Below are 12,293 nucleotides of genomic sequence, written 5' to 3' on the forward strand. Positions count from 1 at the left end.
GGATATAAAACCTCAAAATAAATCATCTAGAGAAATACTCAGATACTTTTGTCATTAATTAATGAAAATAACAATTTAGTTCCAATAACTCCCTCGTTGGCTGCTAATTGTCTCAAAGATTATGAACTTTGAAAATGGGTGGGGAAGATGGTGACCGGCTACTGCAGGTAGATGTGGGACCATAAATGGTCTTTATTATTCCCCAAAATTTACAACTGAGAAAGGCTATTCCAGTCGCCTGTGAGGTCATCAAAATTGCTTTGTTATTGTTTTGTTCATCGTCTTCAACCTGACATGCATGGAGTGAGAAGGAGGAAACACATCAACAAAAAAGAAAGTGAATTAACGAAAGACAGTAACTCTTGTGAAGTGGACATAACGAGATTGAGAGTTTAAAACAAAATACTCTCTTTTATCTCTTTATAATTTGGTTCGGCAAATTGTAATCGTTCCTCAACTACGGTAATAGTTGCAATTATAGTTGTAATAAAAATTGAAACCTCAATTATGATATTTCATCCGTTGCTTTTAATTGGAAGGCTTATATAATATTGTTGTAGTCCGTGTTATTGAAAGTCTCCGACTTTCTATAGCGTTTCTTTAACGCTATAAAAAATCAACTTTTGATAGCATATGCATTGGTAAAAAAACTATAGAAGGTCTATTATAGCGTTTTTTATAGCAAAAAATTAATAAAAAAAAAAAAAAAAAAAAAAAAAAACGCTTAAGACTTTCTATAGTGTTTTAGGAATGTTGTTGTAGCCACTGTTATTGAAAGTTTCTGACTTTGCATAGCATAGGCTATAAAATATTCATTTTTCTTTTACATAATATTAATGTTCTGGAAAGTTTCCATAGCATTAAAAAAATGCTATAATTGACTTTTGATTGCAGTTTTTACCATTGTAAAAGAATTGTCAAAAAACCATATTACATTTTGAATCTCACCTTGATAGTCGATTTTGATCAAATTGTATATAGTTTACATAGCAATTTCTACCAGTAACAAATTATTACAAATGAAATTATAAAATCAACTAAAATCATATAAATCTTTAATATTGTATGCAAGTACACATTTACGTCAATATAAATTTTCAGTAGTATAAATATCGCTCATAATGGGATGCTTCAATCAATATAACATTTCATAAAAATAACCATATTTTTTGTGGGGTCGACATGTTGTAAAATTTACATAAAGATAAAGAAAAAAAACAATACAACCTCAACTTTCTAGTTTCCTCAAGGGAACCTTGCATCCTCAAGAGTTTCTCCATTGTGTTTAAGTTGGTTCACCACCGTTTGAACTCGGGTGATGTAGTCAGATACACCTTCTGACTCCATTTTCATGGTTTCCAATTCGCCTTGAAGGGTTTGGAGCCGCAGTTGTTTGACTTGATCAACATCCTTGAAAACCTTCTACAGTGTATCCCACGCTTCTTTCGATGTCTTTTCACCTGCAATTTTCTCGAAACCTGACTCATCCACAACTTGGAACATGAGATAGAGAGCGATTTTGTCTTTCATGCGCATTTCTTTTATTGCCCTCAATTGGTTTGCTATCGGATTTGCAATTGGAACCTCCTCTTCAAGACCTTCTTCAACTACTTCCCATGTGTCTTGAGCATCGAGCAAGACACACATTTGAATACTCCAGTTGTCATAGTTTATCTTGGTAAGTCGTGGTAACTACATCTGTCCTAAAACTGTGCTTCCATGGTTTGAGATTGCTATGATACCAAATTGAAAAAAAATAAAATTATTTGAGTGGTGGGCTTTTTATTGAAGTGAGAAAGAATAAAGTATGAACACTAATACTCAATCTTCTATTGATTTCTTTCTCAACCTTGTCTTGGTAAAGATTACAATACCACTATATATAGTCTCACAAAGTTTCTTCCTAAATTTCTTCAATAAATCACTAATAAAAGCAAATGAAAGAGATAACAATAATTAAGACAAAATTTCAAAAGTTGCAATAATTCTTGACCCTTCGTTACTCAAATTGCCATTACTTTTCGTAGAAAATACCAAACGAATTGATACTTAAACTATCAGAAAGTACACATCTGGGCATTAAAGTCCATAGGTCAAACATTTAATTTGTATATGGTTTGACCTTCCAAATGTCTGCTAAATACTATCCAAAAATCTGACCATTTGAATTTAATGCTCAACAAAGAATAATATTAATTGCCAAATTCCAACTAGAATATCAAGGGAAATTTGCGGATTGAGGATTGTTTTCCAAGTTGAATCAATCTCCTAATCCATGGCCACTTCAAGTCCTCGAAGAGCAACAAAAATAAAAACACAGAAACGAAAGTGAATTGCGTTATAATTTTAAAAGTAACAGTTTTTGAAGACTTTCTTGAATCACGACTACAAAATTTTAAATTTGGAGCTGGGGTAAAATAAAAAAAAAAGATAACTTCTCGAATTTGATATGGATATGATATGATACGACGATATATTAATTTCTAAAAAACTAAGATACAGATACATTATATATAAATAATGTCTAATTAATTGCTATAATATTTATTTTAAGTTAGATTAAAATAGATTTAAGAAGAGAGTAAAAACTTAAAAAAAAAATCTAGTAATGTCAAGTGATTGTTGAGCAACTAGAATAAATGGTAGGAAGAAGTAGAAGATGAAGATTGAAGAATGAAGTTGAGGATGAAAGAGGTGTGAATCATGATTTAAATAGTGAAAGAAGGGAAGAATTAAGATTTAATTACGTTTCGGGGTTTTTTTAAATTTTTTTTATGTTTTTATCATTTTAATTTATTTTGTTTTGAATTGCTCAATTTAAGTGAACTTTTATGTTTGGAAGTGATTTTAAAATGGTTAAAATCCCTTTTATCATTTTCAAAATCACCGTGAAACATGTTTAATTTTTCGAAACTAAATTTGATGATATGAAGATTGCATTTAAAAGTGTAAAATTGAAAACTAAATTAATTATGAGTAATTAAAAGTGTGTTTTTGAGTGATTTTAAAAATGAAAAAAGTGATTTTTGATGATTTTAATATCACTCCTAAACATGCACTAAAATAAAATGAGTTATGGGTGAGCTTTTTAAGTGGTTAGACTTAAATTTTTTTTAAAAAAATGGACCCACGTAGTATTGGGAGTAAAAATAAAAATAAAAATAATCAAATACATCAAATCACGTATCTACCACGTATTTGGACGTATCTATATTGTATCCGTATCTACTACCGACTCTCTACACGATTAGAAGTATATGTGCTTCATAGCATAAAGGGTTTGTGATAAAAAAAAAAAAAAAAAAAAAAAAAAAAAACAAAGAAATAATACAGAGAGGAAAAATTTAGAAAACTATTCAAAGATGGGGATGAACTGATTTGAACCAGAAGCACAAAAGAGTTGAGATTTCGACGGAAAATCTTTTCCAAACTTCTTTCAAAAATCAAACAGAGCAGAAAACGTACATAAATGAACCCGTGGTTTCAATCGAGAGAAAATATATCAGAGTAATGGCTTTGAATTGATTCCTGAATGCAATGAAACTTATATTTGTTGTGGTGTTGATCATTACACAACGCTTCTTTTGTAACTTTTCCTTCTATTTTTCCTTCTGCTTCCATCCACTAGTGAACCAAGAAAAAAACGAATATAAATATAAAAGAAGGGCTAGATAATTAACTGACATTAATGCTTTAAAATGTGTCATCAAAAAGCTTCTTGAGAAATGTACAAAGTGAGGGAATAGATAAAGAGAAAAGGAGAGGAAACAAACAACTAACTTGCTCTGTTTTGATTTTCTCGATTTGCTGTGGAGATAAAAATAGGGTTTCTTGTAGACACCACAAATCGGATGTCTCCTCCAAATACCATAACAAGAGACCTTTCTTCATACTCCATCTTTTTTAACCAAAAATTTTCCTATCCCACAGGCTCGTCTCATTATTATGTCCATCTTCCTTAACAACACTCCTAATAAATCCCTCTTATTCAAATGTGATCTCCGTTCAATCATGTACCAATCCTAACTCCGGTGTCACATCATTTCTAAAAGAAACCTAAAATCATTAAACAATGGGACAACCCCTAAACTTAGCTCCTTTGGGTGGAGGTTTCCTCTACCTGCAGGCCTAATGAGAAAAAAAAATCATACAGATTTGGGAAGGTCATATTATTTGAAGCACCCAAATAATTAAGAACTGCCTCCACATAGTTGTTGCAAATATGACACAAAAAGCAGAAGTACCAACTTGTTTGTAGCTTCATGTTTTAAGCTATATCTGTGTGGGGATTGTTCTTCAAACTCCACTCTCTCGTTTTTTAACAAAACGTAACTTAAATGTGGACGAATATTGGCATCAAGAGAAATCTAGGTATGTAACGACATATAACTTCAAAATAGCAAGACAAAATATTAAAATTCAGATAAATCCTCTGTGTCCATCACGAAGTTAGGACTTGCAAATTCCATATGGCAACCATTATTGCACATCATAATCTAACATGTCTTAAGACCTCCAAATTTCCTACATAAATAATAATTTGCAAAAAGATGTTCAATAACACAATCAGAAGTTGCAATCAATAAAAGGAAATTTCAAGGGGTTGCAGAAGGGGGAAAACCGGGATAAGAAAGAAACCAAAAAAATCTAAAACCCAAAAGAAGGCATATTAGTTTAGATCGGTGAAAAAATTATCCAAATCTTTAGCCATCAAACCATACTCAAACTAGAAGAGCAAACAAAAGTCAAGTAGATCAAATGGAAAGAGAACAAAAAAATACAACACCCTACAAGTAAAAGGACATAATAAAAACAACCTCTATTTGGTTATCGGTAAAACAACAAAAGAAAAAAGAAAGAACAAAAATGAATAATTTTGAAAGATTATCCTAATACAAAAATACTCATAAGTCTAAATGCTTACTAACAAAACAATTTAATTCAAAATACTCAAAAGAAGAAAACCCCATTTCAAAATTATGCTCAAACCACACATAAACTTGAGGAACCATTATAAAGTTGAAGAAAATTACCTCGTAAGCAAGAAAAAAAAGACGAGAGATTGGGAATTGGAAGAACAAAAGAGAAGTTCAAATAAGGAAATGGCAAAATTTTGAGTGCGAGAGAGAGAAATGTAGATCACCACCTTCTTGACTATTTCGCTAGAGAAAGAACACGATGAAGATTCCATGTGAGAGTCAAAGAGATAGGGCAAGGAGAGAAGAAGAATAGAGAGAAGAAATGAACGCTATTGAGTGTGTGATGTTCTTCTGGTCTACTAAAGATTTTGGGACTTCTTTTCGTCTTCACAGGGTTCGTCAAGTTGCCACTAGTCACTAGGAATCCTCTCGGAGTATCATGTGCATCCGATAGAAGATTCACCTCGTAAGAAATTTGGAGAATGATTGGTCATCTTGTGTAGAGTTCTGTAGCATCCAAAATGGAGAGAAAGGAGAGGAAAGTTGTGGAAGGGATGAGGAGCCAGAGTTATAAGTGCTAATTACACTTATCCTTATTTATAAAATTTTAGCGAGTAAAATTTAAAGTTTTTCTTCCGCTTTTTACTTTCCCCTTTTTCCCTTACTTTTTCATAGCCGTTTTAAAAAAATGCAATAGAAAGTAATATTTGCTGTAGTAAACTCGTCAAAATTGTGTGCCAAAGCATATTAAGTATCATTACAAACATTAACATTAATCGTTAGCTTTCGTAAAACACACAATTCATAAAATGAACTATAGATAGTTACGATCATGTAATCAAGATATAGGGATGGATCCTTGGTTAGTATAGCTTAATTATGCAGGCTGGATAATAATCAAGCTAATTATCTATAACAATCGGAGATATACAAATCACACTCACAGAAAAAGAGTTGAATAGAGTAACCTCATGTATCTCTTCGAACATTATCAATCAACCGAAAGATGAATCACAACACTTTTTGTTAAAGGAAAATTTGAAGTCAACCTTACAAATTTCATGGTTGGCGGTGTAAAGACAGTTTTGTTTCTCATTAGAGGGAACAATGAGCATGAAAAATTGAGACTAGTAAAAATCCATGATTAATTCTGTCACAAATGGTAAATAAATTAAATCAGATAAATTTCATTTATTGTCTTATTTCTAATTTGGCTCATATATATGTTGTACCGTTATAATTATTTTTGCATGCTTTCAAAATTGTTTTTAACTATAATTAAGATGCCATTATATTTCTAATTTGAATAATGAATTCCTTGAAAATCAAAATATATTTAAGAGATTGAGCCCACTTATTCCTTAATTCTTTTTAAGAAAAAACAACTATATATCAACTATATATTATTTAAAGAAATCAAAAAGAAAAAAAAATATAATATGAATAGCCTATGAGGATGGAGAGAGTCTTCCGTAGTGTTCAATATACTAAATTGAATTGTGAGTAGTGATTGTGTTCTTGTTGTGAGGTTTTTATATTTAAAAAACCAATCACAATTAAGAATATATTTCATATTTAGATTACGAAATTTCTTATTTTAAATTATTTTAAATATGAAAACTAATATATCATAATCAAATTCATATCAATGATAACGATTTAGAAAGTAAATTCCAAAATTATCTATATCTATTATACCTCTGATTTACGTTAAATAATTAAATAAAATATTTTTTTTAAAAAAAACCCACATATTTTCTTTGTTGGATTATTGTATAGAATACAGATTTGAACTTTGTGGAGTTATACTGAATAAATAAAAAGAAATAATTAAAAGATATGGCCTAATTAAAATAGTGAAAAGGATTATGAATATATATAGAATCATTTAATGGTGGAAAACAACAGATAATAGAAAAAAAGCCACAAAAATTCAAAAGGAGGAGGAGGCAGTTAGGACCCACGAATGTTTCTTTCTCTTCAATCTGCTTTTTCGGACAGTTTTTTTACAGAAACAACACAAACTATTTGGCCAATTTTTCATAGCGCAGATCTCGCAATGTCAGAGGAGGAAGAGAGTCATTGGTCATTAGAGGTTGCCAACAACATAACCCAAAAATGGCCTTGATTTCTTATGGATTCAAGCAATTTTCCCCTTCTTTTTTTCAGCTCATAGATAATTCAGAAAACCCTTTTGAGCTGTGGGATGTAGAGGTTCGATTCCCCTTCTCCTTTGCCCATTTCCCGATAGGGGGTTTGATCCCCTTTGCATCGTTTCTCTGATCGATGCTGTCGGGATTTGGTGGTTCATGGGTTGCATTACCTCCAAGCAAGTAGCTAAATCGGTAGCATCACCCGCTCATAAACATCATCGAACAAAATCCACCACCACTACATCTGCCACCATCACCGCTGCTGCTGAGAATGATTCTGTTGAGACCCTGGACACTTCGATAGTGACGCACGATCATGAGAAGAAAGGGGAGGATAAATCAGAGGATCGAAGACGAGATATTAAAAAATCGAAAAAAGGGAGTTCCCAAGGAGGCAAGGGTTCTTTCAAATTAGGATTTTCTCAACGATACGTTGAAGCTGAGCAGGTTGCCGCCGGCTGGCCTTCTTGGCTTAGTAGTGTGGCCGGTGAGGCTGTTCATGGATGGGTGCCTCTCCGTGCTGATTCCTTTGAGAAGTTGGAGAAGATTGGACAAGGTACATACAGCAGTGTATTTCGTGCTCGAGAAGTTGAGACAGGAAGGACGGTTGCGTTGAAGAAGGTTCGTTTCGACAATTTTCAACCGGAGAGCATTAGGTTTATGGCAAGGGAAATCATGATATTGCGTAGGCTTGACCACCCAAACATCATGCAATTAGAAGGCATAATTACTTCCAAAATGTCTAGCAGTATTTACCTTGTATTTGAATACATGGAACATGATCTTGCAGGGCTAGTGTCTATTCCTGATGTCAAGTTCAGTGAGGCACAAGTTAAGTGTTATATGAGACAACTTCTATCTGCAATTGAGCATTGCCACCTTCGGGGAATAATGCATAGAGACATTAAAGCATCCAATATTTTGGTAAACAATGACGGAATTCTGAAGTTAGCAGATTTTGGATTAGCAAATGTCATAAACTCAAGAAACAAGCAAGCGCTAACAAGTCGAGTGGTGACATTATGGTATCGCCCTCCTGAGCTACTGATGGGTTCAACAGATTACGGATTAACTGTGGACCTCTGGAGCATAGGATGTGTATTTGCAGAATTGCACCTGGGAAAACCATTTCTTAAAGGAAGAACCGAGGTTGAACAGTTGCACAAGATATTTAAACTTTGCGGCTCTCCACCTGAAGAGTTTTGGAAAAAAACAAAGCTTCCTCATGCAGCTATGTTCAAACCCCAACATGCATATGAAAGTTCTCTACATGAAAAGTGCAAAGAATTTTCACCCTCCGCAGTGAGCCTATTAGAAATTTTTCTTGCTATTGAACCTTACAAGCGCGGGACTGCCTCGTCTGCTCTCATGTCTGAGTATTTCAAGACGAAGCCATATGCTTGTGATCCATCTACCTTACCCAAGTATCCACCAAACAAAGAAATGGATGCCAAAAATCGTGAAGATGCACGAAGGAAGAAGGTGAATGCAAGAGCAAAAGAGACAGGGGCAACACAAAGGCCTAGAAGAGTCAGAAGAAATTTCCAAGAATTCAATAGCCATAAAGTGCCAATCAAAGAGGAAGCAGAAGAAAACATTCAACCTTTTCGACGGAATGACAACAATACTGCCAATCTTTCCAAAGAACAAGGTGATGTTTTCCAGAGGGAGCCTCAGAAGCAACTATATGATACAACATCAGAAGCTTCGCAGGGCGCAACTGCACCAAATCAAAGAGGAGATAGCGCATTCACAGCCCCAATACCAGTCTCAGCGTCTAGTGGCTTTGATTGGGTAAAGAAGCAAAAAGAGGAAGCTACATCTACAATATCAGATGGTCTTAAGAGCCAAATAAGTGCTCTGGATCCATCTTTTGCAAATTATACCTTTGAATTAACAAAAAAACAGAATGGATACACAAGCATTCCCGTCAGTTCAGGCGTGCAGGACTATGAAATTCAAAAGCAGCAAAGAAGAAAACACGATTTCCCCGAGTCTTTTAATGCGTCCGAAGCATACCCATTTTTAGATATGTCTAATGAACTATATCCAAGACCACCATCCAATGCCACAACCAATCTCGACAACGATGATATAGAATCACACATTGAATTCTCAGGTCCTCTGTTAACACAATCCCATAGAATAGATGAACTCCTGCAAAACAATGAAAGTCACATCCAACGAGTAGCTCAAAAGTCCAGATTTGAAAGAGATAAATGATTCGTTCATTATCTGATGCAATAGTCAGATGATAGACGTACATATAAAACAATACTTAGCCGCAGCAGTTCCAAGACCTGCGTCCACAATGGAGCTCAAATTGACAATTGCAATCCGACAACAAAAAACAAGTGAAAGGAAGCCGAAAAAGAAGAAGCTTCTACAAAAATACATGTATTTATTTGAGATATCTAGACAAGTTGATGAAAAATACCATTGGATGCAATTGTTCAATTTTTGAAAACGTGATCATTTTTTTTTAAAAAAATAGTCATTCGATGAAATCATTTAATCCAAATATTTAGGGCAAATTGCAGATATAGCCCGTAAAATAATGATAGAAGTAATTGTAATTGTACCACATTAAACTTTCAATTTTAAAAATTGAGTTCTCAAACTTAACTAAATGATTGAATAGAACCCTCCAAACTTCGGTAATTGTATAAAGTGGAATAATGATATCTTTTTTCTTTCCATAAGTAATATAAAGTAGTTTTCCAAGCTTAATTTCAAAAGTGAATTAAACGGAGCTAATTTAATTATTTGGAAAACTAAATAAATATAAAGTAATAATTAAAAGAAATAAAGAAAGAAATAAAGAAAGAATTGGAATATACTAAATAATTACAAATTACAAATAATATACTAACGTGCGTGGCAACTCCAATAAAGTGAATCAAAGAAAGCAAGTTTTGAACTTATTCTCAAAGAGTAGTAATTCTAAACCTTCAAGATTCTAAATGGCAGAGACAATGGTGGAAAAAAAATGAAAAAAATTAAGAGAATACGTATCCAAAATAAAATAATTGTTTTTAGTTTAAGAGTATCATGAAAATATGTTACTAAAAATCAAATAATTAAATTTAAACCATGTCTAATAATTATTTAGTTTTTTTTTAAAATTAAATTTATAAATACTACTTTTTTTAATTTTTTTGTGTGTTTTCAAAATTCATGAAAAAATTTGAAAACTACCACTCAATTTCATAACTATTTAATTTTTTTGTTGTTAGTTTTAAAAATTTTGAGTACTTCTGGTCTAATTCAATCCGTCTTTTTTAATCCTAATTAATACCAAAGAGATTGAGTGCTTAATATATATTACTTGAAAACATTGCTTTTTGAAAATTTTTCCTTGATAAATTATTTGTAAAATATTACTAACGTGTGTTTAACAAATTCTTTTTCTTTTTTTACTGTTTTTTTTAATGAAATTATGCATATCAACTAAAATATAAAATATCTATAAAAATAAGAGAAATTATTTCAAATGGTAAAACTGTTGAAGATATTTATAAGATATAACAAAATTTTAGAATCATCAATGATAGACATGGATAGACATCTATCAATATCATTGATAGACACAGATAGAAGTCTATCGGTATCTATCAACGTTTATCGTTGATAATTTTAAAATTTTATTATATTTTATAAATATTTTAGTTTATTTTTCTATATTTAAAAACAACTCTATGAATAATCTAAATGTTGTTGCATTATTTGTTGAAGATTTTCATGAATCTCTTTCTTTATAACTTTTCGGAAACGGTTTTTTTTTTTTTCAATTAAATATCCACTTGCCACCAAAATATATAATTTTTTGAAAATTGCAAAGAGGCCCAATACAATTTTGTTTTCCAATTTTATCATAACATGAACATATTTTGTCATTTGATTTACAGAATTTGTTTTCTAGAAGAAAAAACGTGTGCTCAAAGGAGACAAAAACAAAGTAAAGTTAATTTGAGTTTTTTCCTTTATTTTTCATTTACATTTGATTGTTTTAAATAATATTTTCAAATGAAATATTCAATAGAAAACATATCGATCATAGTATTGTCCATAAGTAAATATTGACAAATCATAGAGAATAAATGGCTTAAATATATATATTTTGATTTTCAGTTAATTAATTACTCAAATTAGGCCTTTCAAAAATAAAAATATTCAAATTAGGACTATAATGGCACCTTATGTATGGTTTAAAACGATTTTGGAAACATGCTAAAATAATTTTAACGGCACAACATATGATCCAAATTAGAAATAAGTCAATAATAAAACTTTATTTGATTTAATTTACTTACCATTTGTGACAGAATTAACCATGGATTATTGTTCTGAGTCTCACGGTTGGACAACACTTGAATACGATGTTCTAGATGTTATTTTCAATAAAATATTGTCTCTTTACGATTATCTCCAATTCAACCTAATATGTAAGTCTTGGTACTTTATTGTATTACGGTAGACGCCAACAACCCATAATTATCTCCAAAGTTTTTCAACTTCTCATGCTCGTTGTTCCGTCAAAACATGGTATTGAATATTACTCAGTTTTGCTAATATTTATTACTAGTGTAAACATTTTTAGCAATTTTATCATTTAAAATAATTTTCATTTAGGATTTTACTTTGACACAAATGTATTATTCAATATTACTCAGTTTTGTCTAATATTTATTACTAATGTAAGTCAACTAACATAATTTTGTACCATCAATCTTGAGACATAAACTTCAATCCTCCTACTCAATGTTTTCAAAAAAATAAAAGAAAAATAGATATATTAATTAAATCCTATGTTTTTTCTTTCAAAATATTCACAAGACAAAAAGAATCAAAAGGGACATCAAGACATCCACCAAAACATCTAACTAGAACCCGTATCATATCTCAAAACCAAAAGAGATGTCATTAATCAAAGCGAGCTAGAGAGAAAAAAGTAAAGAAAAGTCATCCAATTAAGGGTGATGCAAGTGATCTATTTGGAACACCAAAGTGAAGATAGATTTATGATGTCCTCCCAAAGGTGCCTACCTGTCTTGCCACCAATATGAAACGATCTATGATTGCGCTTCAACCAGATGCTCCACGAAGTAGCGCCAATCAGAAGCAGTCTGAGGGCATGATCCAAAGCAGTCTGAGGACAGAATCTGTTTGTTCTTGGAATTTTTAGTATACTGGTAAAGGAGGCTCTAAGTCAATCGAGAGA

The 12,293-nt window shown here is 31.8% G+C and overlaps 1 protein-coding gene and 1 long non-coding RNA gene across 2 annotated transcripts; one reads left to right on the forward strand and one right to left on the reverse strand.

The window, feature by feature from the left end:
* Window positions 1-1,120: 1,120 nt before the first annotated feature.
* LOC120089964 lies at window positions 1,121-5,476 on the reverse strand. Its single transcript, XR_005485362.1, has 3 exons — window positions 3,781-5,476; window positions 3,466-3,624; window positions 1,121-1,733 (listed from the first exon to the last, which is right to left on the reverse strand). It is a non-coding gene; the product is annotated as an uncharacterized LOC120089964 (long non-coding RNA).
* A 1,625-nt stretch (window positions 5,477-7,101) lies between these two features.
* LOC120091590 (protein IMPAIRED IN BABA-INDUCED STERILITY 1-like) lies at window positions 7,102-9,408 on the forward strand. Its single transcript, XM_039049689.1, has one exon. It carries the CDS (start codon window positions 7,229-7,231, stop codon window positions 9,293-9,295), a length of 2,067 nt encoding a protein of 688 aa, XP_038905617.1. The 5' UTR covers window positions 7,102-7,228; the 3' UTR covers window positions 9,296-9,408.
* Window positions 9,409-12,293: the final 2,885 nt, after the last annotated feature.

Source organism: Benincasa hispida, chromosome 11 (assembly GCF_009727055.1).
Source record: "Benincasa hispida cultivar B227 chromosome 11, ASM972705v1, whole genome shotgun sequence".
Lineage (NCBI taxonomy): Eukaryota > Viridiplantae > Streptophyta > Magnoliopsida > Cucurbitales > Cucurbitaceae > Benincasa > Benincasa hispida.